Source organism: Ixodes scapularis, unplaced genomic scaffold, assembly GCF_016920785.2.
Source record: "Ixodes scapularis isolate PalLabHiFi unplaced genomic scaffold, ASM1692078v2 PGA_scaffold3__209_contigs__length_174095766, whole genome shotgun sequence".
NCBI classification, from domain to species: domain Eukaryota; kingdom Metazoa; phylum Arthropoda; class Arachnida; order Ixodida; family Ixodidae; genus Ixodes; species Ixodes scapularis.
In genome coordinates, this window is record NW_024609868.1 from 79,569,132 (window position 1) to 79,596,905 (window position 27,774).

At 46.5% G+C, this 27,774-nt stretch overlaps 1 protein-coding gene across 1 annotated transcript; it reads left to right on the forward strand.

Annotated features, from left to right (window-relative positions):
• Positions 1 to 71: 71 nt before the first annotated feature.
• LOC8050840 (calpain-9) lies at positions 72 to 27,446 on the forward strand. The gene is made up of 18 exons (XM_029994099.4): positions 72 to 430; positions 1,264 to 1,333; positions 7,996 to 8,248; positions 9,004 to 9,178; positions 9,899 to 9,976; positions 16,401 to 16,567; positions 17,286 to 17,458; positions 17,666 to 17,826; positions 18,705 to 18,910; positions 19,955 to 20,027; positions 20,142 to 20,177; positions 20,666 to 20,723; positions 22,071 to 22,153; positions 24,448 to 24,516; positions 25,106 to 25,184; positions 26,804 to 26,917; positions 26,979 to 27,034; positions 27,179 to 27,446. Exons 1-18 carry the CDS (start codon positions 107 to 109, stop codon positions 27,203 to 27,205), a joined length of 2,202 nt encoding a protein of 733 aa, XP_029849959.1. The 5' UTR covers positions 72 to 106; the 3' UTR covers positions 27,206 to 27,446.
• Positions 27,447 to 27,774: the final 328 nt, after the last annotated feature.

Below are 27,774 nucleotides of genomic sequence, written 5' to 3' on the forward strand. Positions count from 1 at the left end.
GTGTTGTATCTCTTCATTGTTTAGATGACTACCGACTCTAACCCCTCTCTCATTTCTGTCTAATCCGACAGCGGAGTGAGGCGGCGGGGACGCCGGCAGTCCCCCAATGGGTGTGTCCGGTGTCGAGGACCACCGCAATGGCGGCGGCCTAGGCAACGGCAGTGGCGGCGGCAGCGGAGGCGGCAGCGGAGGTGGCAACGGGGGCGGCAGCGGGGGCAACGGAAGCCACGGCGGCTACAGCGGCCGGGGTGGCCACTGCAGCAACGGCCTGGCCAACGGCCACGGCCCGCCGCCCGGGTACTCGTACCTGAAGCGGATCTGCAGGGACCGCGGCCTGCTCTTCGAGGACCCCGAATTCCCGCCCTCGCACCGCGCCTTGTCCTCCAAGAACAAGTACGCGAGTGCGCAGATCACCTGGATGAGGCCCTTCGTAAGTATACCCTTCCCTTTCGTCTTCGGTGGAGAAAGGAACGTGGCTTTACAGCGAAGCTGTTTATGGATAGGGTTCGGTGGATTTTTCATGTGCACCAACAAAAACTCGCACCGCCCTCTCTTTGTCGTCGTTCCAAGCGCTTGCGTGCCTAGTTTCCTTCCGCTTTCCTGGGATGGCGGATCCCGTCACGCGTGTCTACTTTCCGTCGGGTGGCGGTCCCTTCGCGCGTGTCTAGTTTCCTCCGGCTCCTCGGGGCGGAGATAGTTCGTGCCTTTGTTCAAAATTCTGGGTCACGTCTGTGTCGTGTGATAAACAGCTTCGGTGGTCATTCACTTTCAAAAAGTGGAATGGCTCATGCTTTTTTTTTTAGCTTTCGAATTTCGAAGTAGCATCGGCTACATCAAATTAGGGCTGAGAAGCCACGTACCCCTTTTCACCTTCAAAGCTTGGGGAAAAAGCACTTTACTCTGCAGTGCACTGTCAAATATTCCACGCGCCTACTTTCCCACAAAGCAGTTGAGAAAGTCAATTGCTGCTGAAGATATGTCTCGACCGAAGAAGGCCGTCTGCGTTTTGACAGTGACCATAGTGTTTCCCGTGTTTACGTTGTTTTCAGTTTCACAACGCGGAGTATTTTTTGCAGGTAAGAATATTTGCAGCCTTACAGATTTGCCGAGCTCTCTCCGTAAAACGCAGCGATTGACTCTTTCGATTTTTCCCCCTCTGTCACTCACTTGTGTAATGTCTCCGCGTTTAAGGGCAAACGAAAGAGATACAAGAAAATGATGCATACATTACATTTACATTTTATTCTATCCACCTTTTTGCAGGAAATCTGCGCGAGACCCAAGTTCATCTCGGAGGGATCCTCGCGTTTCGACGTCGAGCAAGGAGAACTCGGTACCGTACAACATTTTTTTTTTTTTTTTTTTGCCAGAGATACATTTAATGGTCTTGAGTAGCAGACTTCAAGAAATACCTCGGCCATATTTGTTTTCTGTATTTCTCACTTCCCCTGGCTCCCGTGCAAACAATACGGAATATTTCTTTTTCTCCGTTTGATTGTTTTACGCGTTTACGACGTTTTCAACGCGCACAAGGCAATACACTTATTACACACGAAATTTCGACGATATTTCTTGTATTGATTACCGAATGTACGGAGCTTAGCGAAAATGTCCGAGCCAGCCTTGTGCATAGATGCGCTAATAACATTCGTAAGCCTCGCGCTTATACTCGTTTTCACCTCGAGTGAAAAGGAAGTTTTGCGCAGTGTTCATACGCTGCGCGAAGTAGTTCCTACAGGATTCGGTTGTCGGAAGGAGAAGTGATGCTCTTTGCGTCTGAAACGCGTACGTCTTGATAAGATAAAATATGTGTTAAATTTAAGATGTCCCTACATATATCTTAATTCTTAATATAAAGGCAGAAATTAGTAATGCTCCGCTGGGAGCCGGACTTTTTTTACTACCGCTCTTGAGGTGAAAACGAGTATAGAAAAAATGTCTATGAACCTTTCGGCTTCGAAACACTCCAAAAAGCAGCAAAAAAAATGAGATAATTAGAGTTATTTAATAGGTTAGGGACCGGAGTAAAGACACTTGAGCCATCTTGGTACTTCCGATGATGATTGCCAGTTCTCGTAAGCTTTAGCTGAAATCGCAGGAAACAGTTTTCGATCCTTCAGAAATGTTAGAACTGGCCTCGACGGAGCAGTACGATATTGCCTCGGCTCCCTGACACCACGTATATGCGGAGCGCAGGTTCGTCTGCATCTTGCACAGGGGTTACGATGATGTCAGAACGCAGAGCTCTTATTGGTTGATTAAAAAAAAAAAATAGTGGGTAGACCTCAAGGCATCTAGCATTGAGGTCCAAACACTATCAATTACGCAGGAGCTGCGGTCTGCAAAAAGCAGACGTCATGCTCTCCGCATAAAGCTGAAGTAGTCGTTTTTTCGAATCGTAGCGATCGCTCCCGCTCTGCACTAATTAAGCATTAAAATTGCGACGCCCACAAGAAAATTAGGGACTGGAATGACGGTACTCTACCCGCTCATTCACACTGGAAGTGGATACGCGTTCGCAAAGCGGTTGCGAACGCGGTTGTATAAAGATCCAGTGCAATTGCACGTGCACTCGATGACATCAAGTGCGCGTGCGGTTGTACTGGATCTTTATACAACCGCGTTCGCAACCGCTTTGCGAACGCGGATCCGCTTCCAGTGTGAATGAGCGGTAAGTGTAGATTATTATGGCTCTATATAATAAACACTATAATTTTAAGGCGTTTCCTTTCGACGATAATGATGGCGTCAACATGGAAACAGTGTGCAAATTTCCAATTACGAGATTGTGTTCAGTTGAGGAGCAAGTTAGCTTTGAGGAGAAGGAGCTATGCGTCAAACAAAACGAATGAAGGCCGGGATTATTTGTTCCGTGCAATTCCTCTTGACCGGGAGATGAGGTCAAAGTTGCGGAACGCGTTCGTGAGAACGATGCAAGAGTTGAGTGACGCAACAGGTTCGCGTGTACGGATTGTTGTATCGGCGAAGGAGGCGTGGACACCATGGTTGTTCGGGTGAGGAGGTTCGCGAGGTCGCACCGCCGCACCGTGTGGACGCCGTACGAGGTACACGTACTCAACTCATCGGTGAAAGGAAATCAAATTTAGAGATTCAATGCACCGAGAGAATAACGACGTCCGACAGGCGATCGGTCACTGTGTGTCATTGACGCCTCCGCGGTACGTCGAGGAGATGACAAGATCGCTGTTATTCCCGAGATGGGTGGGCAACTTGTCTCCTTGCCAGTGGCTGATAAATGCTTATTTATGATTTTTTTACGATTTCCCGCTTGAAGTAGAAAGAAAAGTAACACACATGTGACCTTCGATTTAATTTAAAAAATAAATAACCTGACATAGAAATTTTATGATCTCCGCAGAGATATTTTTATTGCGGAGCATGATTTGAGCTTGCAGTTACAGGAGTACGAGTAGTCAAGATCGAGACGATCATGAGTCAATGTAATAAGGAAGTCACATGTTCTTGTCACTTCCGCATATGATTCTTCCACCTGACGTCACTTCCGGTTAGCATCGAAATCGAAACCAACATTGTCGTCTGCCGTCAGTGCATTGGGGCCATGTTGGAGGCACTCAGCGTCTTATTATACGGCAGCTATAGTGCCGCAGAGCCCTGGTGTCCGCCTAGCTCGCGGTTTACTTAATTGCTAAAGCAAATGGTGGCGAGCAGTTGATGAAACACAGGTCAGAATAAGCGTGACTTGTGTTTAACATCCTCGGACTCCACTTCAATGCGCACGTGGAGTGCCGTAGCTCAGCACTTGAATGCCTCGCAAGAGTGCCGTCGGACGGCGAAAAATGCGTCGCCTGCTAATCATTTGCGGTGACGGACAAGAAAATGAGCGCCGTTACCTATACGTGAAATTATCGGGGGTTATTGTGCAGAATTTATTATCACTGCAGCCGGTCTTTGACATTTTTTACTGGCTACACATATATAGACTGGAGCTGCCGCACAACTAATTTCGTTTGCTTTACTTGTCCTACAGTCCAGGGGTCTCAAACTCATTTCAGTGTGGGGGCCAGGTAGCCCCCCACAAAATGTCGAGGACCGACATAGGGCGGGGGACTACATATATATTAGAAAAAAAAATAAGAGAGATGATATTCCACGTTGCAAAGCAGCCGAGTCTTTCAGAGACACCCAGGGACTTCCTAAAGAAGGGATCTTGTGCCATTTGGTATTTGTAAAATACCGTTTCGCCAGTGCTGTCTTCGACCTATTCGTACAACTACTTCGGGTTTGTACCTAGTGTCATTACATTATTTAAAATATTATCATCCAGCCAACGCGCTGGAATTTTTTAATGCAATTAGAAACCAAGCACAGTATCATTACTATGTTGCTTAAAACGCCCCTGACATGCCAAAACTTTTTTTTTCATGCTAAGCGTTGAAATGGCATGTCAGAACATTACAAAAAAAATGTTTCACTTAGAGGTGCGTAGTTTTTTTTTTATAAAAAATAGAAATAGGAGGCCCAATTCAAAGTTCCCGCCAGTGCACTGTGCCGTAACAGTATACCGCAAGCTGTCGGGGCGGTCAGAAGGGAGGCACCGACATACGTCACTAAAAGTGGGTTCGCAGGAAGTCACGTGAGTTTCACTCCTCGTGCTCTCCGCGACCGTGCCTACGACTTTTTTATTTTCTGCTCTTTGTACGAGCGATCGGAAAAAACGAAGTTTCAGTTTCACTGAAACTTCGTTTCAGCTTCGGTCCAGACGCAGCCGATGCTACGAGCGCGAGCATGTGCCCCAGAACAGTGCTTGCACTGCACGAGCGCGCGTGCTTGGCAGGGATGCTGAAAGCCCGGAGCTCGCGCTTGTAGCTTTGACTGCGTCTGGAGCGAAGCTGAAACGAAGTATAGCTCTTTATCGCTGGACCGTTGGTTAGTTTGCGTGGTGTAAAAGTTGAGGACGAAGAGTCAGTGGGTCGACGTGATGGAGGTCAATGATGAAAGCGTTGCAAGTACAACCCAGTGTACGAGTGCGTGCCGTCACTCCGATGATACAGAGCTATAGGCCTTTCCAATGTTTACAAAATCAGTCCAGCGTGCGATCTTCACAGCCCAGCACGTGCGTCTTCGTCGCTTCGGAAAGCGAGCAAAGCACGCGCCATACGCACGAACACTCAAAATGGCTCCGGCCACACGCTCTTTTTTTTGGAAATGTCTATACTGGGCACAAAAAAAAGCTATCAAGCTTTGAAAAAAAAATTTTAGAACGCTCGCAGAAATTAGGATTGCTTGCGTACGACTCGTCCAATTGCATTGATGAAGCTTCGGACACCGAGGTCGTCGAATCATCGTATACTCTCCCGGCTGAGGATGCCTACCGTCTCTCGGAAATGCATGCAGTGTCATCTCTTCTTCAGTTGCTGAAATACCGGGACAGTCTCTCACACAGCACCTTCTAGGCATTGTATACTTGATCACGTCAATTCACTGACTCCTCTTCTTCTACCTTTACAGCAACATTAAGCGATGAAAAGCAAATAAAAGAAACCTTGTCTGTTTGGATATCGCTCGTGGAGGTGCGGAGAATAACAAAAATATTTTAAAAATATTACACGCGCTCGCGGTAAGCACGAGGAGGGATACAACTCACGTGACTTCCGGCGATGCCTCCCTTCTGACCGCCCCGACACCTTGCGGCACATTGTTACGTCTTTTGCTTTTGTTTCATGATTTATTGTTTTCTTTTCACTAGTCGTTGCTCTTACGCAGTAGCTGCGTCCACAATTTTTCATCAGTTGTTTTCCCGCTTCCTTGCGAATGCATCTGCGGCGACGCTGGAGAGTCGTTCTTCTGACTCGCTCGAAGGGACGGCAGTGCGTAGTGCATCAAGAAGAGCTGGTGAATCTGGGATTCCCCTCTCTCTTTTGTTGTCTCTGCTTCTAAAGCTCCAAGTTGACAATCGGTTCTGTGCCTTCCCGTGTTGGCAGCTCCCAGGTTTACATACGGTCAATACGCGATCCTAGAAGGTTGAACCATCAAACTTTATTGTGTTCGCCGAGTGAAGGACATTCCCAGCTCTAGAGTTGATGACGTGTTCAGCGATAAACGTTGCTATACCTGTCATACTGCTTAGATGTTTTTCGGGTCGCCCATCTGCCTTTGTCGCAATAGGCGCATGCTCGGTTTAGAATTAAAACGAGACTGTTTAAACGGTGTTGTACACGTGTACTCCTCAAAAGTAAGGAAATACCGTTACTAGTTGTTTGGCCCTAAAAGTAACGAAGTACGTTACTCGTTCCCTTTTTAAAAAGGTAACTAAATGCGTTACTCGCTACCAAAAAAAATAACTAGGTAGAAGTAACCAGTTAATAGTAACGCGTTTCGTACATGTCGGACTCGCAGCCACGGGAGACTCACGGGCCACGCCCAAGAGAGCCGCGGGACGCGTGTTTGAGACCCCTGTGACCTCAATCACAAAACGGTTTCTCACCTGACACGAAGTGCAGTCCACAAACCCCCTTAAGACGGCGTCACACTCCTTATACATCATACGAAAAACAGTCTGCAAACACGATTCACCGCACTATCAGCTGGTTCGAATGCCGCGTGCCAAGTTTTCTCCCTCATCTCATTGCCATGCGGCCTTCGAAGCACGGATCTCGCGGTGTCTCGCGTTCCAATCTGTATGCAGACTGTCTTTTGTAGGACGTATAAGCAGTGGGACTCCAGCTTTAGTTGGTGCGAAGATTTTCTGTTGGGATTGTTCCGGCGTATTATTCGGAGCCATTCATGACACCGGCAAACCGATTGCTTGAGCGTCGCCTTGTCCTGATTCTTAAGAATGGCCGAAATAATAATAATAATAATAAAAAAAAAAAATTCGTAGTTTTTTTTTTTTTTTTTTTTTTTTTTTTTTCTTGCCGCTTTTTACGGCTGGAACAATTATTCGCGGCCAACTAACCATTTTAAACCTCGGGTGCGCGGACAAACTACAGCGCGAACGCAACCCCAAAGTACACGAAACATTGGATAACAGCGACGAACACCTCCACCATGGATCCCGGTGGTTTCCGGCGTGATTTCCGAACCAGTAATAACGTTGCATTATGGTCTCGTGCAAAACCCTATTAAACTTTTATCATAATCACAGCCCAATAGTAGAAGAAACAAAAAAGAAAACAAGTCATTTTTTAGTTGTTGTTTTTTAGATTAAAGAGAGGAAAAAGGGAAAAGTCACATTTATACATAAACGCCGGAGAATCAGACGTATGTTTTAAGAATATTCTCAATGCTATGCTGCGTCCAGTTCTGCGTCAATCGTAAAATTTCTGCAGCAATGAATAGATTACACAGCTAGCCTACGTGTGTACGCTGAATATATTTAACGGTAGTTACCATTTCCTACCCTGATTTAATCCCATCGGCAAATTACACGACGCTTCAATGTCTGTTGATGTCTCTCTCGAAGTGTACGTCTTTAAGAAGCGAATTCAGAAGTGGCGGGGAGTCTGACACCTTTCTGCAATGTATACGGCTCGATCGAACACAGGACTCAAATATATATATATATATATATATATATATATGACGAGTACTTTTTTTCTCTCGTAGATATATGATCAGATAAATAATGCTGTGCTCTTGTTTCCTGTCGATGTTTTGTTTTTTCTTGCTTTTTAATACTTGCGTTTTCCATTGCCTGCTGATGCAATGTACCCATGTCATAGACAGCTTAAGCAACGCAGGGTGTGGCTTCTTATGTTAATGCTTATCTTGCTTCGTGGTTGGCTCGTCGGCAATCTTATCGGCTGATGCTGCAATCTGATTGGCCCGGAGCGATAATTAGACGCTCGGGACTCAACAAGCCCCACGTTTCTTTAGCGGTCAGTGACTGGGCCTCATCGGGCAAAGTGTATCTGTCTTGTGCCCAATCTCTCGAAACGTTGTGTCTAAACAAAAAACACACCAAAAAATGCAAAAAGACACCCCGAACATTTTCTGCGTTTTTTGTGGCGGCAGGTGACCGGTGGCTTCTGTCGGCCATCTCGTGTCTGACGGGCACGCCCCGGTTCCTGGACCGCGTGGTGCCGTCGGACCAGGGCTTCGCGCAAGGCTACTGCGGCCTCTTCCGGTTTCGCTTCTGGCGATTCGGCGAGTGGCACGAGCTCGTGGTCGACGACCGCCTACCGACGCAGCGCGGCCGCCTCATCTACATGCACTCGGCGGATCCGAGCGAGTTCTGGGCCGCCCTGCTGGAGAAGGCGTACGCCAAGTAAGGGCCACTCTTTCCCTGTCTATGGAGTGTATATACTATAAGCGTTGCGCATGCGTGGTACGGCGAGTGTGTGACTGACTCCTTCATATGCTTGCGTTTGGTCAGGTTTGCACTCTGTCTCGGTCGCGTTTACACAACCTGGAGCTGGAAAGCAACCTTGCTATAGTAGCTACAATATCAAAGGCCAACACTATTTAAAAAAAAAAAGAACCTCTAAGAAAACACGGGAACATATCTATGGTAATTGAGATGAGTTGCACCGAGGGCGATCGCGCGGTCTTTAGAGGACCTTTTATGCGCAAGTGTTCGTGCGAACAAAACGCAATCTAGACATACTATATTATATTAATCAGGCTCCAGGAGTGCTGACAGATTGGGCGAGGGAACGTCCACGTCTGAAATAAGAGTACACGAGGAGGCGATCGAGCTGCATAATAATACATAATTTAAAAAAAAAAAAAGTCACGGGGGAAAAAACGTTCCTCCCCCTTTTCTCGCGCTTCTGGTTTTTTTAATTCCTTTTTTGCGTTACTAATTAAGAACTAATTTAGGGCAAAAGGTACACTTTATACGCTTTCTTCGCCACCAGAACGGGATCATTCCACCATGATGGAAAGCCTTGTCTTCCTTGTGACTCGAGTTTCTGTTACAGCATGAGCATGTCATCTATAGAGGCTATGGCACCTTGGTGCCAAAGAAACCATTGTATTTTTTTTTACATGTAATTTTTGCGCATTTTACTTGGACTGCAGGTTTTACGGTGGCTATGACCAGCTGCAGACGGGCCACACGGGTCGTGCGTTGCAAGACCTGACGGGCGGAGTGGCCCAGACGTTCCAGATGGCCAACGTCGATCCTCCGATGGCCTTCTCGATGGTCTCCAGTGCAGTGCCAAGGTCCACCCTCATGGCGGCCTGCATCATTCCGGTAGGAGTACCACGAAGGCTGTTTCATCCAATTCGATACTGAAAAGCGATCCATGGATTGTCTTAGATTGCGACAGTATTGCGTCATTCTCAGCATTGATCACCACTTGCGTCCATCTGACGCTTTGTTCAGGAACGTCGACTCAACCCTGGGGCGGATCTATGGGTCAGGCCTGGGTGGGGGCGGTAGGCACTCGGCTGGCGGACCGGGGGGGAGGGGGAGGTAGTTCGCTGAGAAATGACATTACGGTCGAAACGTTGCCCAGATTTATTTTGTTGCCCCTGTATTCGATATGTCACCGAAAACTGAACTTTTGGCTGGTGTATATTAATGATTTTATTCAAACAAAGTTGACCTTCGAGAGCTTAAAAAAAGGGAGGGGGGCGGTCGCCCCCCCTCCTCGAATTCTGTCCCTGACTCAACCAAAGCGGGGCAGCTAATTGCCTAAGAGGATGCCCTTTGGCAGTAGTATAATCCACTATGATAGAAAAACAATATAACAGCCAACCAAAATTACGTGGCTTTATAAGGTTAGACCTATACGGCGGGCGTGCCGGAAATGTGAACACAACGACACATGCAATCGGCTTAGAATATGTCACGAAGGAAAGATTGTTTAAAAGAACTTAGTTAAGAAAGTGAGTGTCTTTTCGTGATGTGTTAAATAAAGCTTCAATGAATAAATAGTATTCTTGTTCGTTTGTTTGCCTTCTCTTGCAGGATCATCACAAAGGTCCCGCACGTCTCAACAACGGGCTTTACACGCAGCATGCGTATAGCGTGACAGGAATAGCAAAGGTACGCTTTCAGGTCGTTACTGAAGGGACATATCTCACCAAATTACGCCATTTTTATGCAATTGTATAACCAATAAAGAATGTAAACGCAGCACTACGAGAAGGATAATCGTCACACAGATTGTAAGCAGACTAATAAGTTTTAGGAGAGCAAGCGTTTTTCAGCACATTGATGAGAGTTCCCATTTGCGAAGAGCTCATTCACTGGCTTCTTACTGCTCCATATATATATATATTGTTAGGGAGAAGACGACGAAGCTGAAAGAGGAGGTCCAAGCTGCGCGCGCTCTTCAGCTGCACAACGATCTTGTCGCTTGAACACCTCTATCCAGTTCTCATTAAATCACCTTCTTAACATCCTCACAATTGGTGGAGGTCAGTACGTTTTCCAACCTCTCGGCTGACCGCTGTTCTGGAGTTACGTAGCGGGCGCACCGTTAACACCATGTCTCAAGGAGCAAGTACTTCAAACGGCCTGGCACCCCCCGGTTCCACTCCATCGCCACCGACCGTCAAGAACCGGCAACGGGACCCTCCTCTTTTCTCTGGCTCTCCTGACACTGACGTTCACGACTGGATGAAAAGTTATGACCGCGCAAGTCACCACAACCGATGGGACGACAGCTTTAAGTTGGCCAATGTAGTGTTCTTTTTGAAAGACACTGCATTGCAATGGTTTGACAACCATGGGGATGAAATCAGTTCGTGGGACGCCTTTACAGTCGCATTTTCGGAGGCGTTCGGAAAACCAGAACGACGCAAACAGCAAGCGAAAGACAAGCTGGCTCGCCGATTTCAAGCCACCACCGAATCTTCCACTAGCTACATTGAGGATGTCCTTCGTCTCTGCACCAGAGTGGATGCCGACATGACCGAAGAAGATCGTATCCGTCATTTGTTTAAGGGGCTATCCCAAGACCTCTTCGCTGTTGTCGCACCCAAGTCACCCACGACCGTCCAACAACTAATCGGTGAGTGCAAAAAGTACGAAGAACTGCAGAGTGCACGGATCTCAAAAGCACCTTTCGAACGCCTTCCAGAGGTATCCGTTGCATCTGTTGCCGGTGTTGACTTGCCGGCATTGATTCGCAGCATCATTCGGGAAGAGCTGCGTTCTTTTCTTGATCACCTCCGTCCACCTTCCGAGACTACCCAAACCCACCCTCAGGCACAGAGCGTCCAGAAAGTCGTCCAGAACGAACTTCATGCTGCGCTTGCATCACTGACGCCATCGACGTCGGCATATGCTTCACCACCTCCCGCACCGCCGCTCTTCTGTACCATGCCACATGATGCGCCGCACTTCTACCCAGGCTCCCGTTTCAATCAGGCCTCCCCAGCGTCGCGAACCTACGCACCGCGCCGAAGAAGTGACATTTGGAGAACGGAAGACCAGCGACCCATCTGTTTTAATTGTTGTTTACCCGGCCACGTCGCGCGCTACTGCCGCCGTCGCATGAACCCTGACGAGTATCGCCGTTTCCCTCAACCTTATCCACGTTACTCCCCCGATGACGATAGCCGTCCCGTTGACCGCCAGACCCCAGCTCCATTTTCACAGCGTGACAATCGCAGAGGCCGATCACCGTCTCCTTACCCTCGACGCCAGCGCTCCGTGTCGCCCCTCAATGTCGCCGCCGTCGCAAATACAACGTCAAACTAAAGCCCGCAGCCTGCGTTGCCACAGGAGGTCAGGCTGCACCACGAAACTGCAATATAAATCCTCCTGGAGATGGCCCAACGACTGTTGCTATTGAAATTGACGGACAAAAACTTATAGCCCTCGTAGACACCGGTGCCGCCAAATCCTGTATCTCTGACACTTTCCGACGGCGTTTGCACAAAGTATTGACGCCAGCACCTGGACGATTTTTACGTATGGGAAATGGAGATTTAATACGTCCTCTCGGCTGTTCCACACTCTCAGTGACTCTGGGCTCCAATCGCTACGTTGTTGTCTTCACAGTCCTCTCGAACTGCGTGGCTGACGTGATACTGGGGTGGGATTTCCTGTCGTCAACCGATGCCATCATTGACTGTGGGGAACGTCAGCTGCATTTAAACACTTCTGACACAGACGAATTTACCGGTTGTGATCCTGTTGTCCTTCGAACGACAGCCGATCTATGTATCTCACCATTGACTGCTGTCGAAGTAACACTGGAGCCTGAGTTCAGTTTCCAAGGAGATTACGGTCTTGTCGAGCGACTGCTTACCACATTCGTGCAAAGGGGCTTGCTTCTGCCTTACTGTACCGTCGCCGTAATAGCAAGCCAAATTAATCTATACGTTACAAACGCTTCTGCACAGCCGCTCATATTACCTCGAGGAGCTGGTATTGCAACCATCCGGACGTTCGACCATGATAGCCTCGCCGTTTTGGCTCAAGACACGTGCCATCTCCACTCGCAGCCAATTCCTCAAACCCAGTGCTCCACCAAACATACAACGCTGATGATCGACAGCTGCTTAACAACCGACCAAAGGCAAGCTCTTTCCAGTCTTCTGGACGCATATAGCGACTTATTTGACTTCAACCGCTCGGCACTCCCACAGACATCTGTGGTGCACCACCAGATTGAAACGGGAAACACAAGTCCCCTTAGGAGCCGCCCGTATCGTATTTCACCTGCGGAACGTAAAGTGATTCAAGACCATGTGACTGATATGCTGAAAAACAATGTTATACAGCCGTCATCCAGCCCTTGGTCCTCCCCCGTGGTTCTCGTTAAGAAAAAAGACGGTTCATGGCGCTTTTGTGTTGATTACCGGCGTCTAAACAGGGTAACTAAAAAAGACGTATATCCGCTCCCTCGTATCGATGACATGCTCGACGCACTTCAAGGGTCTTCGTTCTTTTCATCTGTTGACCTCCGTAGCGGCTACTGGCAAATCCCGGTTGCCAACGCGGACAAACCAAAAACCGCGTTTGTCACTCCGGACGGTCTCTTCCAATTTAATGTCATGCCTTTTGGCCTGTGCAACGCTCCCGCGACGTTTGAGCGGATGATGGACAGTGTTCTACGCGGTTTAACATGGAACATATGTCTCTGCTACCTCGACGATGTTATTGTATTCTCCTCTACCTTTGAAGATCATCTACATCGACTCCAGCAAGTTATGGACTGCTTTCGCTCCGCTAATTTGCAGTTGAACTCAAAAAAGTGTACGTTCGGGGCTCGGGAAATTCGGATTCTGGGTCACTTAGTCAGCTCGGAAGGCATCCGCCCAGACCCCACCAAAGTCCAAGCTGTCTCTGACTTTCCAAATCCCAGAGCCACAAAAGACATCCGGGCTTTTCTTGGACTCTGTACATACTTCCGAAAATTCATCCCTCGTTTCTCGGATCTCGCCGAACCCCTGAATGAACTACTTCGAAATAACACTACATTCCAATGGGGACCCTCCCAGGCCCAGGCATTCCTATCTCTTAAACGTGCACTCATTTCCGTCCCAATACTTGGCCACTTCGTACAGGGAGCTGACACGGAAATCCGAATGGATGCCAGTGGACATGGCATCGGGGCTGTACTGGCGCAAAATGTAAATAGTCGCCCACGCGTCATAGCATACGCTAGTCGAACTCTAACAAAGTGTGAGAGAAATCACAGTATTACGGAGCGTGAATGTCTAGCGCTAATATGGGCGATATCGAAATTCAGACCATATCTTTACGGCACCCATTTTAAAATTGTTACAGACCACCACGCCCTATGCTGGCTTGCCAGCCTTAAAAATCCATCTGGCCGCCTTGGGCGTTGGTCGCTGAAAATTCAAGACTACGACTTTAGCGTTGTTTTCAAGTCAGGAAAACGTCATCTGGATGCCGATGCGCTGTCCCGATGTCCTCTCCCCACTGACATTTCACATCATCCTCCAAGCGACCACGATTCTTCCATCGCTCTGTTGGATACCGTTGACATCGCAGCTGCTCAAGCGTCCGATCAGAATATCCGGCCACTAATACAATGCTTGATGGGGATTCCTGGATCTCTCACGCGGCACACCCAACAGCGCGCTCGTCTCTTCACCCTTCGTGATGGTGTCCTCTATAGACGAAACTACGAGCCACATGGACGACCCTGGCTGCTCGTTGTTCCTCGGACCCTCCAAAAAGACATCATCCAAGCACACCACGATGACCCTACCGCTGGACATCTCGGTTTCGCAAAGACATACTTCCGCGTGCGTTCGAACTACTTCTGGAATGGCATGTATCGCACCATCAACAAGTACATTCGCACGTGTCACCAATGTCAGCTTCACAAGACTCGAACCATTCAGTCATCCGGCCCTTTGCATTCCATAACACCGCCTCATCGACCCTTCCAAACAATCGGAATCGATTTTCTCGGCCCATTTCCTTCGTCTACAAACAACAACCGGTGGATAATTGTCGCTGTAGACTATCTCACCAGATACGCCGAAACAGCCTGTGTTCCAACCGCCACAGCCCAAGAAGTGGCAACTTTCTTTCTGCACAACATTCTCCTCCGGCATGGTGCACCCCAGGTTATAATAAGCGATCGGGGCACTCCTTTTATAGCTAAGCTCCTCGATGATCTTTTGCGCCTGGCTAACACAACTCATAGATTAACCAGCGCTTATCATCCCCAAACCAATGGGCTAACAGAACGCCTTAACCGCACGTTATCAGAGATGATGTCGATGTACGTCGCGGAAAATCATACAAACTGGGACGCTATTGTCCCATATGTGACCTTCGCTTATAATACCGCGCGTCAGTCAACGACAGGCTTCTCACCGTATTACTTGCTATTCGCCCGTGAACCACTTACAACTCTTGATACTATCTTACCCTCCGTCTATGAACCTCACACGTCGTATCCTTCAGAGGTCATCTGCCGCGCGGAGGATGCTCGACAACTCGCGCGTTTTCAAACGCTACGATCGCAGCAGCAACAACAGCTTCGTTACGCACAGACGCATGGCGAAGCATCCTACAACGTTGGTGACGAAGTCCTTCTCGCCACCCCACTCCGCAAGCCAGGTAAATGTGAAAAATTGCTCCAGAAATACACTGGGCCGTTTCGCATTCTCCGCCGTCTGTCTCCTACAAACTACGAAGTGGAACCAGTGGCACCACCTAGAGATCACCGCACGAAGTCACGTGACATTGTCCATGTTTCCCGCATGAAACCTTTCCACCCACCCTACGACTGAACACACCAAGGCCGGTGGACCGGCCCTTTACCCGCCCGGGGGAAGTGTTAGGGAGAAGACGACGAAGCTGAAAGAGGAGGTCCAAGCTGCGCGCGCTCTTCAGCTGCACAACGATCTTGTCGCTTGAACACCTCTATCCAGTTCTCATTAAATCACCTTCTTAACATCCTCACAATATATATATTGATACTGTTACTATTGTGGCACAGCAACTTGAAGGCGAGCCGCAATGAGATGAGGATTACGTCTGTCGAAGAGTATAAGTCGGAAAGACACGAATAGTGGTCACCAATTGGGTACCGGAGAGGACACAGCGCCCCACCAACTCCCATATCTCGCATATTAAACGCGCCGGAGGCTGCCTCCCATTTCAAAAAGATGGAAACCTAGCTGGTCTAATTTGGTCAAATTGGCATGTGTGCTGTCCTCTACGATACGGTGTCCAAACGTACTTGCTTATAATCGCAATTAGTCATAATCAAAAGTACTGGATTTTAATATTCAGTTACCTGATATTCGAAATAATCAAACGATCAGTTCTCAAGTGGTCACATAATTGACGGTGAATCATTATATTTTTTGTGTATATTTGAACACATGTTACATCCAGTATGCCAATAGTTTTAGTTTCTCCATTTTTGATCCTGTCGCGATATTTTTCCCGTTCATATTAATTGTATAAGGAAAAGAAAATGCTACAATTTACAGCAATAACTTATCCCATATCGTGGGGATGTAAAAAGTGATATATATATGACTCCGGAAAGTAAATGATTCCTCATTTTGTTACTAGTAATCGTTAAGGATCACGTAAAATGGTTACACTACAAATATTCTTGTCTAAGCCCAGCATAAAACCAAGGTCCGCCCAGGCAGTCCAGAATTGATCGAGTTCAACGGTGCCTTAATCTGGAAGGATATATCGTGAAAGTGAAAACTAAGCTTTTGGCATCTTTAAAAATGTTATGAATAATTTGCAAATGAATAAGTTTTGTCATCTCGCGTTTACAATTAGTAACATATATAAATATTTATTGTGTTGTTCGTTATCTTATATTGCATTTTTTTTAAATTTGTGGTGTTCTTACTTTGTCTTCCGTGTACCAAATTTTTTTTGTCACTGGACCCAAGATTATTGGCGTATCGATCTGAAGTTTTATAATAAAACTAAATAAAATAAATGAAGGAATGAATGCCGCGAGCTTTTCTCGTGAAATGCCCAACGGCGCGTTCTTTCCCAGGTTCGTGTGAAACAGGGCGAGGTGACCTTGATTCGACTGCGCAACCCGTGGGGACGGGGGGAATGGAACGGACCCTGGAGCGACCGGTCCTGGGAGTGGGACGGTCTCTCCGAAAGGGACCGCCAGCTGCTGGGAGTCCGGCAGCCACCTTCGGAAGGAGAGTTCTGGTACGGGACCTCGCATGAGGATCACAGTGTTCAAACGCGCTGTCACACATCGCCGGAAGCGTGTACGATACGTGTATTATGAAATCTTACTGGTAGGTTTGGAGCTGATGGACGTTTTTGTTGTAGTTTGGTGTTCGGGATGCGCGGGCGCAGAGTGCTTGAAAAATGTCTCAAATCCATCTCTCGACCTTGCAATAGTCATCACCTCCTTTCAGATTGAGTAGATGTTAGAAGAGCGCATTGGAAAATGAGGATTGAGAGAAGTATTGATGACGGCACAGGAACGTTCTACTTCCCATACATGACTCTTGACGTACGCGTCAGAAGGTTCGAGAAAATTAAGCTGTTTGCACGCATACATCAGATTGCACGAGCTTATCTAAGGTACTCGTCCGCAATAGCACATCGTTTTCAGCTTGGTCGCAAGAAACAATTATTATCGTGTGATTCATTCACTAAGAACAAACAAAAAAAGGAGTATGTAAAAAAATGAATCCAAATTTATTAAAGGGGGAGGAACCGGTATCTTCTTAGAATTAATTTTAGCGCAAAAATTGTCTTTGTTTCTGCTATTCCTGCGAGAGACAATCGGCTAGACTGCGACGAAGTTCTGCCCAAAAATTACCTTGCACCCAACACGGTCCATTCTTTGTGCCCAAGGAAAAGTCGCATCGAGGCAGCGAAGGCAAGCTGTACTGCGTGGCCTTTCTGTTCACAGGATGTCTTTCGACGACTTCACGCTCAACTTCACGCACCTCGATCTGGTTCACATCGGCCCCGACGACTGGATGCAGGAGTCCGCATTGCACAGCAAGAAACCCTGGAGGGCGGTTCTGGCCAGGAGGCGGTGGAGGGCGGGATACAACGCCGGCGGTGGACCTTCTTACTCCGGTATACCGTCTAATGACCTCACATCTTCAACCCTATTTTTAGAGTGTTTAGCCTCAGCCTCACGGGCCGCAGACTGGAAAATATCGTTTACAGAACAATTTTCTACAAATATTTAGTGAGGTCCAAATCATAAGACAATTACCACTGGAGTGTCATCAACAGGTACATGGATAACTGTCTTGTTATATGTTTGGTTTGCATTCGCAGAGACCACAGGCTGCAACCCCCAGTTTCACGTTCAAATCCCAAAGACTAGCGCGAGCAAGTGTCACATGGTGGTGTCCGTGACGCAGCAGTACACAACGGACGTCATTCGTGAAGGCGGCAAGAAGCACACCCTCCACCCGGTTGGCTTCGCCATTTACGAGGTATCCCGGCCTTTGACATTAATTAGACTCGTCAGTTCCTTTGTTTAAGCAACTTAGATCACAACAGCGATGGTGGTTCAACCGTGGCTAATCATTTCGATATAATAAGAGACATGACAAGGCAAAAAGGCGCTGCAAATTATCCGTACGCATTTGCAAGTGAATATGCGTGTCATTTTTATGTGAGATATGATCGCGGACAATGTGTTTTATCTACGACGCGCAACAGACCTGTTGCGAAAAGTGCAGCGCAGTGGCACCGAAAGAAATGACGGGAACGAGTTGTACGGAACCGGTTGTAGCAAACGACAGTAAATGGCAGGCGAGCGGACAAGGGGAGGAGGGCTTCTTTTATTTGCGAGATGGTCTACGAGGCCTGAGCACGATGTTGGCGTGAGCCAGGAAACCAACTTGCAACTGCTGCCCTATGTCTAATCAAAATTTCATAGCTGCTTGATTTTCTTTTTATTGTTGCTTATTATCCAGGTGAACACAAAAGGTCACACGCCATATAAATTTCCACTAAAAAAAAATTAAATGGAGGTGAAGACACGCACAAATAAAGGGAAGAGGTACCTCGTTCCAGTCGACTGAGTTCAGCCTGTTGAAGAGGGCATCAGTGTAATGTTTCGTGGGAACTTCGAAGTTGAGGGACTAACCTGGTTTTCTGCTTTCAAACGTTTTTATTTAACGAGCCAATCTGGTCCGAGTAAGAACTGGAGCTAAGTAGTCATGGCCCATGAACCTTTGCTGAGACTGCGCTAAGGTAAAGCCATATACGCAAGGCGGCAACTGATTATGTTTTTTTTTTTTTTTTGTTTTTTGCGATACAATGAAATGCAATGCGGTGACCGATTATGCGGGCTTTGTGGTTGCAGATTCCTCCGAACCTGACGCGGCTCACGACGCAGTTCGTCGGAGCCCACCGCCCCTTGGACGTGACAGTGCACACAACGACCCGGGAGACAGTCACCTTCTTTACGCTCCCTGCTGGCGACTACATCGTCCTGCCCTGCACCAGCACGCCCAACTGCGAAACCAAGTTCCTCCTGCGCATCTTCACCGACGAACATAGCAACGTCTGGTGAGAAAATGACTCGGGCCATTTGTATAGAACTACAAAGGTTTACAGCTATTTACTTCAACAACGGATGAATGAAGAAGTGTTTTTGTGGTGAGATGGTGATATTCTATTATTGCATGTGCACTGACTTCAAAAACGGAATATGCAATGCGGAATGCGCGATAGGGGTATCCTAAACACCGCTCTTCATTTCAACTCAAATTGGAGCGGAGTTAAGAAAGATTGCAGCACGAGTGGCTTGTGTAAGGCGTTCCAGCCGTAATTCCACCGCTAGTTTCAGAAGAAACAAAACGTTTATCGCCAAGTATTACCAAAAAGATGTTTTTTTTTTTTTTTAAGCTGTGGTAATTTTCCATGCTATCCAGATGTTCTGGCTATAAATAGAAACTATTTTCACAATTCGTGGTTCTTCAGCTTGAGTTCAGATTTAGGTTTCCATCCAAGCATTTGAGTTTGTTTTTGGTTAATGTCTCGTGATTCTTCGGGACACCGGAAAAGGGCGGGCGGGGGGGGGGGGGGGGGGGGGGGGCGGGGGCGGGCGGAGGCTCATTTGTGTGTTGTAGCCGATGTTCATATCAAGATTACTCTCGGTCTGATCAAGGTAACATTAAACAGGCATTTTGTGGCTTAAGCGAACTTAACGAGAACTGCGTTGGCTGTCCTTATAGCGAATGCACACAGCGCACTTCAATTATTATTTGCATGAAATAACACGTTTGTGGTGCGTTGTTGGGGAGATGGAAAATGGGAAGTTAAAACATACACTCATGTGAACATGTTAAGACTGAAGCTTGGCTAGAATTGGTGGATCATGACTAAGACGGTGCGTACAACCCACACAAAAGAGAGCACGGAAAAAGCCAAGCATTATCTTGCCATTAAAGTATCTATTGCTAATATATAATTTCGTTGCACGTTAGCGCTATATGCATCCTACTTTCTTCCGTGTTTTCTTTTGTGTGCGCTATACTGACCATTTTAAACTCATAAAATCGCTGACTTTTTTTTTCGTTTTTTTTTAACTGTGTGCATTGGTGATTGCAGGGAAGTCAACGATGATAACCTCATCTACCGAAGTTTGAGCTTCACCAAAAACGGCATAGTGAACTCCGCTCACGTAAGTGGGCATATCCTACGTTTCTTTGATGTTAGCGTAACTAATCCAGGCGGTTTCATTTTGCGTTCACCTGTCCCACCTTACCTTTATTTTTTTTTTCATATGCACATGAAGAATGGGCCTGCCGTGTTTTCCAAACTCGCGCACAAGGTAAGTCATCACACACACCTAAGGCTTGACCGAGACCAACCCCTGCGAATTACACTTTGGGATAATTCACTCTTGTAAACGAAATTTGGCGCCACCGTATGTGTACGAGCCGGCTGTACAGATAACAATGTCGAAACCCGCATTAAAAGCGGCCTTGTAAATTTAGAAAGTAGCAATAGTGTAAAAAGATGAGTTTAACGTGGCAGTTGGCATCTTACAATGCATCGCACCCACAAAACTTTAGAGAGAGTAAGCAAGGCCAGACAGAACCGTGTAGTAACAACTCCTTCCTGTTTCACGCGCTGGTCCCTTTGCCTTGTTACAAGGTCCCAAATGTCTTTATACAGTTGCCGTGAAGCGTAGCAGCACTTTCCGGTGCGCCAACTTTGTGTAGGGTTCTGATTTTTTTTGCGTGTCTTTGTTTGTTTTCTCCGCTAACCTGCGCGCGTGGTGGGTCTTAGAACAATCCCTCCCGTTGCTTTTTGCAGCTCCCGTGCGAGCTGGATGCCTACATGCTGCTCAAGATTCTACGCGTCATCTCCAGGAGTAAGTCCAGTTCAAAACACTAGCTGATTATTGTGTGCGTTACCCGAATATGCAGTTTCACGTATTTCCATTGTTTCTTCTATCTTATCTTTAGATTTTTTTCCGTAATGTACACACTCATTAGCGGATTGGGAATGGTAATGTTTGTTTACAATTACATGAGTTTTTAAAGGGAGGGGGTGCAACGATTTCCGGACTTGGGTCAAAAAATTGTGGAAGTTGCCTTCTGACACTTCTGAAGCAACGAACAGAAAACCGATTTTGCCTCCGTGTCCTAGTTGTTGTGTAAAAAAAAGATAGATATTGGCATTTTTGACACCTCTCTGCTCACTCCCTGTCTTCAGGGTCACACCTGGTCGCACCCTTTGTGACGTAATCCGTGGTGCCATGTAGGTTCCCGTGTGCTCTCTCGTAAGACGCTTCCTCTCCTTCTCTCGGCTGACAATAGCGGGCGTTATGCTGTAGCTTAGAGCCGAGCGAGGTCACGTGAGCTTGTCGCCGTAGCTCCTTCGGCTGCCACTCGCGGCTGCAAGGGGGGAAGAAGGTCGACTTTTGCCTTGTAATTATGCAGCGGAATCGCGACATTTCTTAATGAAGGAGATGCTTTCTCTATCCTCCGGGACACAATAAACAACGTAAAAATCACGAGATGTAAATTCTTTTAATCTTAAAATCGTTGCACATCACCCCCTCTTAAAAAACATTCAAATACGTAAATTTATTGAGACTCTATGAATATTATTGCAAAATAATTCGAATAAATTAAAAAAGTGAAAATGTGAGCTAGTCAGTTTCACATGACGATTGTCGTAAGAAGAAAAAAAAAACGCGTGAAGTGTGTGCAAAGTTTGTAGTGTTTTTATTGTAATTTATTACAATAAGAAAAAAATGTATACAGCATTTTTCCCCGCTTAATCTTCTCAGTTTTTTTTTGTTTTTTATTGATATCACGAAGCACTATGTGTAACAAACAGTTTTTAAGTCAATGTTTCGGTAGTGTATTTTTATCTCAGTTTACAAAAACAAAAAAAAGGAAAATTTATACAGTAATGTTATCCTCACCTGATCATCTGGGCTTTTTTTTCTATTAATATTACGAAGCGCTAGTGTATCAAAACAGTTTTTCAGTAAATGCTTTTACTAGCGTGCACGCAGCATGCCACGAAGATTCGTAGTCTGGGGAAATATGTTGGCTTTTCGCTGGATACCTTGGGTATGCACGCAGATATCCGTAATCCTGGCTATGCCTGTTATTATCACTCCAAATATAGCACCAAACCGAATAACGCGTAGGTCTTTTGTCACTTCTCCGTTCCTCTCCGGAGTTGGGAGACTGATTCTGCGCAGAAACTCTGTGTCTCGCAGATACGCAGCTTCTCCTGGAGAAGCCAACCCTGGAGTTGTGTCGACATCTCGTCATGCTCAAGGACGTATCCTTCGATTCGAGGCACGATGGAGCGTGAAACGGAGACGGCGATTTGTTCGAGCGGGACCAATGATATTCCCAAGGCAGGAGCGAAGCGGCGCCTGTTCTTCGCCCGCCTATTTCCTAGAATTTCAGTCGAAGACTACGGAGGTAAACAAGTGAAGAGGCGCATGAAGAGAGGAACTCGATAAGACATATCGAGTTTAGCATAAGATGTGCTAAAATTTATACCGTGTCACGTTTTATTTATACTCCGGTTTTACAAACTAATCATGTTTCGTGTGAGATTTTCTTTTTTTTAAATTTTGTTTTAAAGGAAAACAAAGAAAGAAAACCCATAATAATTACTTTGCTTGGAAATGTATTATTTGGCAAGAAATTCTTTGATTTGATTATCAGGAATGATTTTCACTTGTGACCTAGAATTGAAAAAAAAGGAGTATCGAAAGTCTACTTTCCCGTAGAGCACTTGGCAGAGCCAATCGCTGCACGGTGAAGGTCGTCAAACGACGAGGCTGTTTAATATTGTAACGGACAGAAATAAAATATGAATATGAAACTGAAAATAGACATTTGATCAGGCGAACTTGTGCCTACAAATTACCACAGAAGGCGTCTTGCATCCTGGTCAGGAATGTTTCGAAGCAGAACATTTGATGGCATTCAAACATGAGCTGGAACTTTCTAGAAGAGTACAAATAACTAAAAGAAGGATCTGGGGCCAAGTAGGGTTCATTTTTACAGCTTTTCTTTTTAATAGTATTACGTTATACAAACTATAGTGGGTTTGTGCTCGTCTTGCTGAATCTACAGAGGGATATTTTTTTATTCGCAAAGATGTTTAAAAGAGACGTCTTTACTGCTACGCGAATGCTGTCTTCACTCCATGTTTTTACAGCGGAGCTGTTAAGGGCTAAGTTCCCCAGGATCGTGTCCGTGTATGTCGACACAAGCCTACCTGAACAGCTACCGCCATCAATAAGCGACGGCGGCAAGCACACAACCAGTATGGTTACCACAGTCGCTGGTAGATGGCGGCAACCTTTCCAGCTACAATAGAAGAATGGATAGTTGGGCGCGTTGGTGGGAATTCGTCGTAGGAAACAGCGCGAAAAACAGACGACGACAAAGAAGAAGCACAAAGTGTATTGAGTACAGCTCCGCTGGTCTTCTTTCTTCACAAGAGTGGAAAGGCTGAACGATTTTTTGAGCTTGGCGAATATTCGAGGGGCGAAGAACCGTCACAGTCGGTCGAGTCATCAACTAAAATTCGTTAATTAGCTTTTAATTTATTGGTTTTATGGGCCATGTTGCAAATGTAATTTTGAAGACAGCCACCCTCAAAAGCTAGACCAACTTACACAATAATAATAGTAATAATAATAGTAATAAAAAAAAAAAGAGCGACTGGTTTGAATATTTTTGCTGACAATTTCTCCACTTTCTATTTCCCGATTCCAAAACTGAAATATCCAAGTTTGCCGAAAGCGCTGACCACGTGACGCTTGTAGAAGTGCCGGCTTCGTGACGTACAAATCGTCATGACCTCATACCTCCCCGCCGACGAATGATCGTGAGTGAAGCTCCGAGGGCAATGACACATCAAAAGCGAAAGCGCTAAGGACTGTACGTCCCAGCAAGTTTGCACACCACACTCTAAGAAATGTCTGCGCGTCTACTTATCCGCAAAACCCTCAAAGAGCCAATCTCTGCGATCTACGAGATCAGCTAAGCGAATGATGAGGCGGAACATCCGTTTAGATATAAAAATGAAGTCTGCGCTATGGCGTTATGCAATGCAAAGCGTCATGCTTGCACTGCGTAATGCCACAGCGCAGACTTCATTTTGAGGTCTGAACGGATGTTCTGCCTCATCATTCGCTCAGCTGATTTCGTATATCGCAGAGATTGGCTCTTCGAGTGTTTTGCTCGAAGAATCGGCGAATTAGCTCGCGATCTCGCGCTTACCGGTGTGTCTCGCCGACCCTTTAAATGAGTTAGTTCTGAAGGCCTTTAACGTGCCCTTCTGACATATTAGATGTGCCAAATATTTAGAGCTCCCTAAAACGCTGAGATTTAATACGTCTTTTTACACAATCAGGTCAGTCTGTTTCAAAGTATGGTATTGGCAAATTTGTTTCGCCGCTTTAGAAAGGTAATACGGCCCGTGGACTATATGGCTGTTAACCGGATGTATCTAGCAACGATAACAGAAGGGACGATAGGTTGCTTCTGTCGGAATTATGACTGTTTGTTTCCTGCTTCATGTAATGGTATAGTTTCTTGACCCAAGGTCAGCCCGTCATCAACGGCAAGATCAGCATCAAGGACGTCCCCTTGATCCTGGGAATGCTTCACTTTTGGCGGGTATGCTTCCTCCACCAAGACATATGCAGGGATTCGGTCATGAAAACGCACAATATTGACGCGGCTGACAAAAAACGTTGGTCGTTGATGCAATCTTTTATGTTCCTTTTCAAGACGTTCCAAAATGTGTTTTTTAGTCCGTACTGCTAAGCGAAAGTAACAAGATAAACTTAGAGGGTGAAGACAGGATTTAGTGAACATTTCTATTCCTGTCCTTTATATAAGTTTATACGACCTCGTTAAAAGTACTCTGTCGACACGTTCTTGTAATTACTGTACAAATATAACTCTTCGTAATTTCTACCTCGCGTTCTTGCCGTGGACGGACTGACTTCGTTTTGTATTTGCGCTGTGTGGTGAAATACTTCATTAAAATTTACGAATGTAATGCTAAACGAACTTTTCGTCGAATTACATGTTGCAACGTGCACAATAACAAATTGAGGAAACACACTGGTTTCACAATTCGATTTTACCAAGCAGCCCTAAATGTGTTTTCATGACCGGCGATACGTAGTACAACCTCAATTAGCACGCGCCCAACCTTTGTTCTAGCTTTGGCTATATTCTTCTTTCTCGTTCAATACAGAATGTCTTCGTCAAGTTTGACCACCCTCACAAGGGTCGGACGAGTAGCTTCAACCTGAGACCTCTTCTGTGGGAAGCAGGTAAGCACGATGTAAAAACACGAACACTTGGAAGGATAAAACGTCTAGGACGGGGACGGAACTTAGGACTTCTTTCAAAATAAGTGAAAGAAGTCCTGTTTCCGTCCCCGTCCTAGATGTTTTATCATTCCAAGTATTCGTATGTATTCACCAACACGCTAGTTTTCAATTATTAGTGATGTATAACATTTTCCGTTTCATCTCCTGACGTACAGTCCCCCAGTTCGCCAGAACTCTGATTTTTGACTCCTCAGTGGGCATAAAATTGGTTGTGTTTCGTGCCAGCAGGATGAGGCAATTACTGACAGCTCATGCAATAAAATCTTAAGGAATAATAATCGCGTCCTGCGCGTTAGTATTTCTGTCCACTGGGTTATGGAACTCGTTCCAAGCATGTGCAAAGGCTCTTTTCTGCAGAATATTAGACGCAGCGCATCCGTCCACAGCCCAGATTTTGTATTTTTTGACTAGGCGAGTAAGTCCTGAAAATGTGTGTAGAATAGGATCTCAGTAGTGGCGTAGCCAGGAGAGAGGCTTATGGGACTTCAACCCCCCCCCCCTCCCCTCCCCCAAAATCCACCAGATTTTACAATATACGTAAGCATTTTGGCACCCCCCCCCCTCCCCCCTCTCCGCATCCCAAGTTATGGATATCCCAATCACCTCAGCTCCCCCCCCCCCCCCCCCCCCCCCCCCTCCGTTCCAAAAAAAAAATTCCTGGCTATACGCCACTGCTTCTCAGTGAGGGGACTGTACGTAAGATCGAATCTCGCCTTGAGTCACAAAATTAGAGGACACTAGCGTTATCGGGCCCCGTACGTTCGCATCGCCTTCTTATTTGCCGTGTGCCCTGCGTAATCTAAATAAATAAAAAAAAAAACAACCTTGCGTGGCCTATTCAGTAGCGTGTCTGGCTCGCAACCGAAGGGTCGTGGTTCAAAATCCGGTTTAAAATTTTTGAAATTTTTCTTTAAGGTAAATTAATTACTTTAAAAAGTGAAATCATTTGAGACATGCGGCTACCTTTAATTCGCTTTACATGACGTGTTTTTTAATCACTTTCATTCTACGCGTTACGTCACGTTTCACGTGAGTGTTCTGCGTTGTTTGAAATTCCCGCGCGAGGTCATGTGGCTGTTACGTCATGAACCTATCTATACAATCAAGATTTTCGCGTCACGCCACCGACGCCGGCTTTTCTGCCACGCCACCGAGGCCAGCCTTTCTTCCACATGAGCTCCTTAATGCTATCGCGTTAAAATATCCTTCAAAGAGACGCTTCTAGACCAGAGCATGACTCACTCAGGCAGGATGACAAGCATTCCGTAGAATGCGGGTATCGGCCCTGTGCAGTATGTATGGCGAGCAAATGGTCCAAAAACGCGTATTTGGCGGAACGAAACCCACGCCAATCAGAGAGCCAGATAAAGAGCACGGAGGCAATGTGCGATTGCAAGCCAGCCAAACGCGCGCCGTCGTCGATTGATGTCGGAGGGAAACAAAAGCAAGTGTGCGTAGATGGCGAATAAACAAACGCACGAGGTGCGCAATGAGATGGGCGAACACATCTTCCCGGAGAGACGAGACCCCCAGCAACGAACGCCCCGTTTCCTTCGCAGGCATCACGGTGAGCAACAAGGTCCTGGAATGCCTCGTCATCCGCTACGCCAAAGACTGCACCATCACAGCGGAGGCCTTCATCGGAGCTCTAGTCAAACTGTACCTCGCCCACGGTACGTTGCCCGGCGCCGCGGCGATATCCTTCCGACGCTATAAGAGCCTTACTCCCCACAGACAGGTACGGCCAGGTGGAAAAGAAACTCAAAGAGAACACCATATCTTTAGAAGAGGTAAGGCGCCGCCGACGTCAAACCTGTCCCGCGTCCTTTGTTTCTGTTCGTTGGTTTCTCTTCTGCTTCGCGGAGTTCGTGAGCGATCTCCGGAGACGGATTCCGACTGAACGTACGCATGTTTTACTCGTTGGCTGCTTGCAGATGATCCTGATGACTGTATATTCCTGAGACGAGTCCACGCCCTCGAAACACTCGATGGTGCTCAGGAACGAGGAACGAGCGTCTCTTCTGCGCATGCGATGTTTCCCGACCTCCCTCCCCGCGGCGGTCAAGATAGGGTCGGTGCGACCCTAGAGTGTAATATATGCTAATTTATTACACATCATAAATATATGTTTGATTGTTTTTTTTTTCGTATTTTCTTTGCGCGATCGAAGAAGACGAATAAAGTTCCATTTTCGGAAACGAACTTTTGGTTCATGTTCTGTGTGGCTCAGACCTTTTTCTTTATCTCCTCGCGTGGATTGGGTAACACGAAGAAAAAAAAAAGGTAAGGGTTATAATTAGGGGTTCGGAGTTTTCGGTTTAAACCCGATAAAAACCGATAAAAGTACGCCGAATTCAATTTCGGAAATTCGGTTTTAACCGAAAAAGGTCAGTTTTTTAGGTTCGGCATTTTCGATTTGAATCGATAAAAACCGATAAAAGTACGTCGAATCCATTTTGTGAAAATCAGTTTTAACCGGAAACGGTCATTTTAACCTTCCAGTCGTACCGCAGAGCCGTGGCGAAAAAGT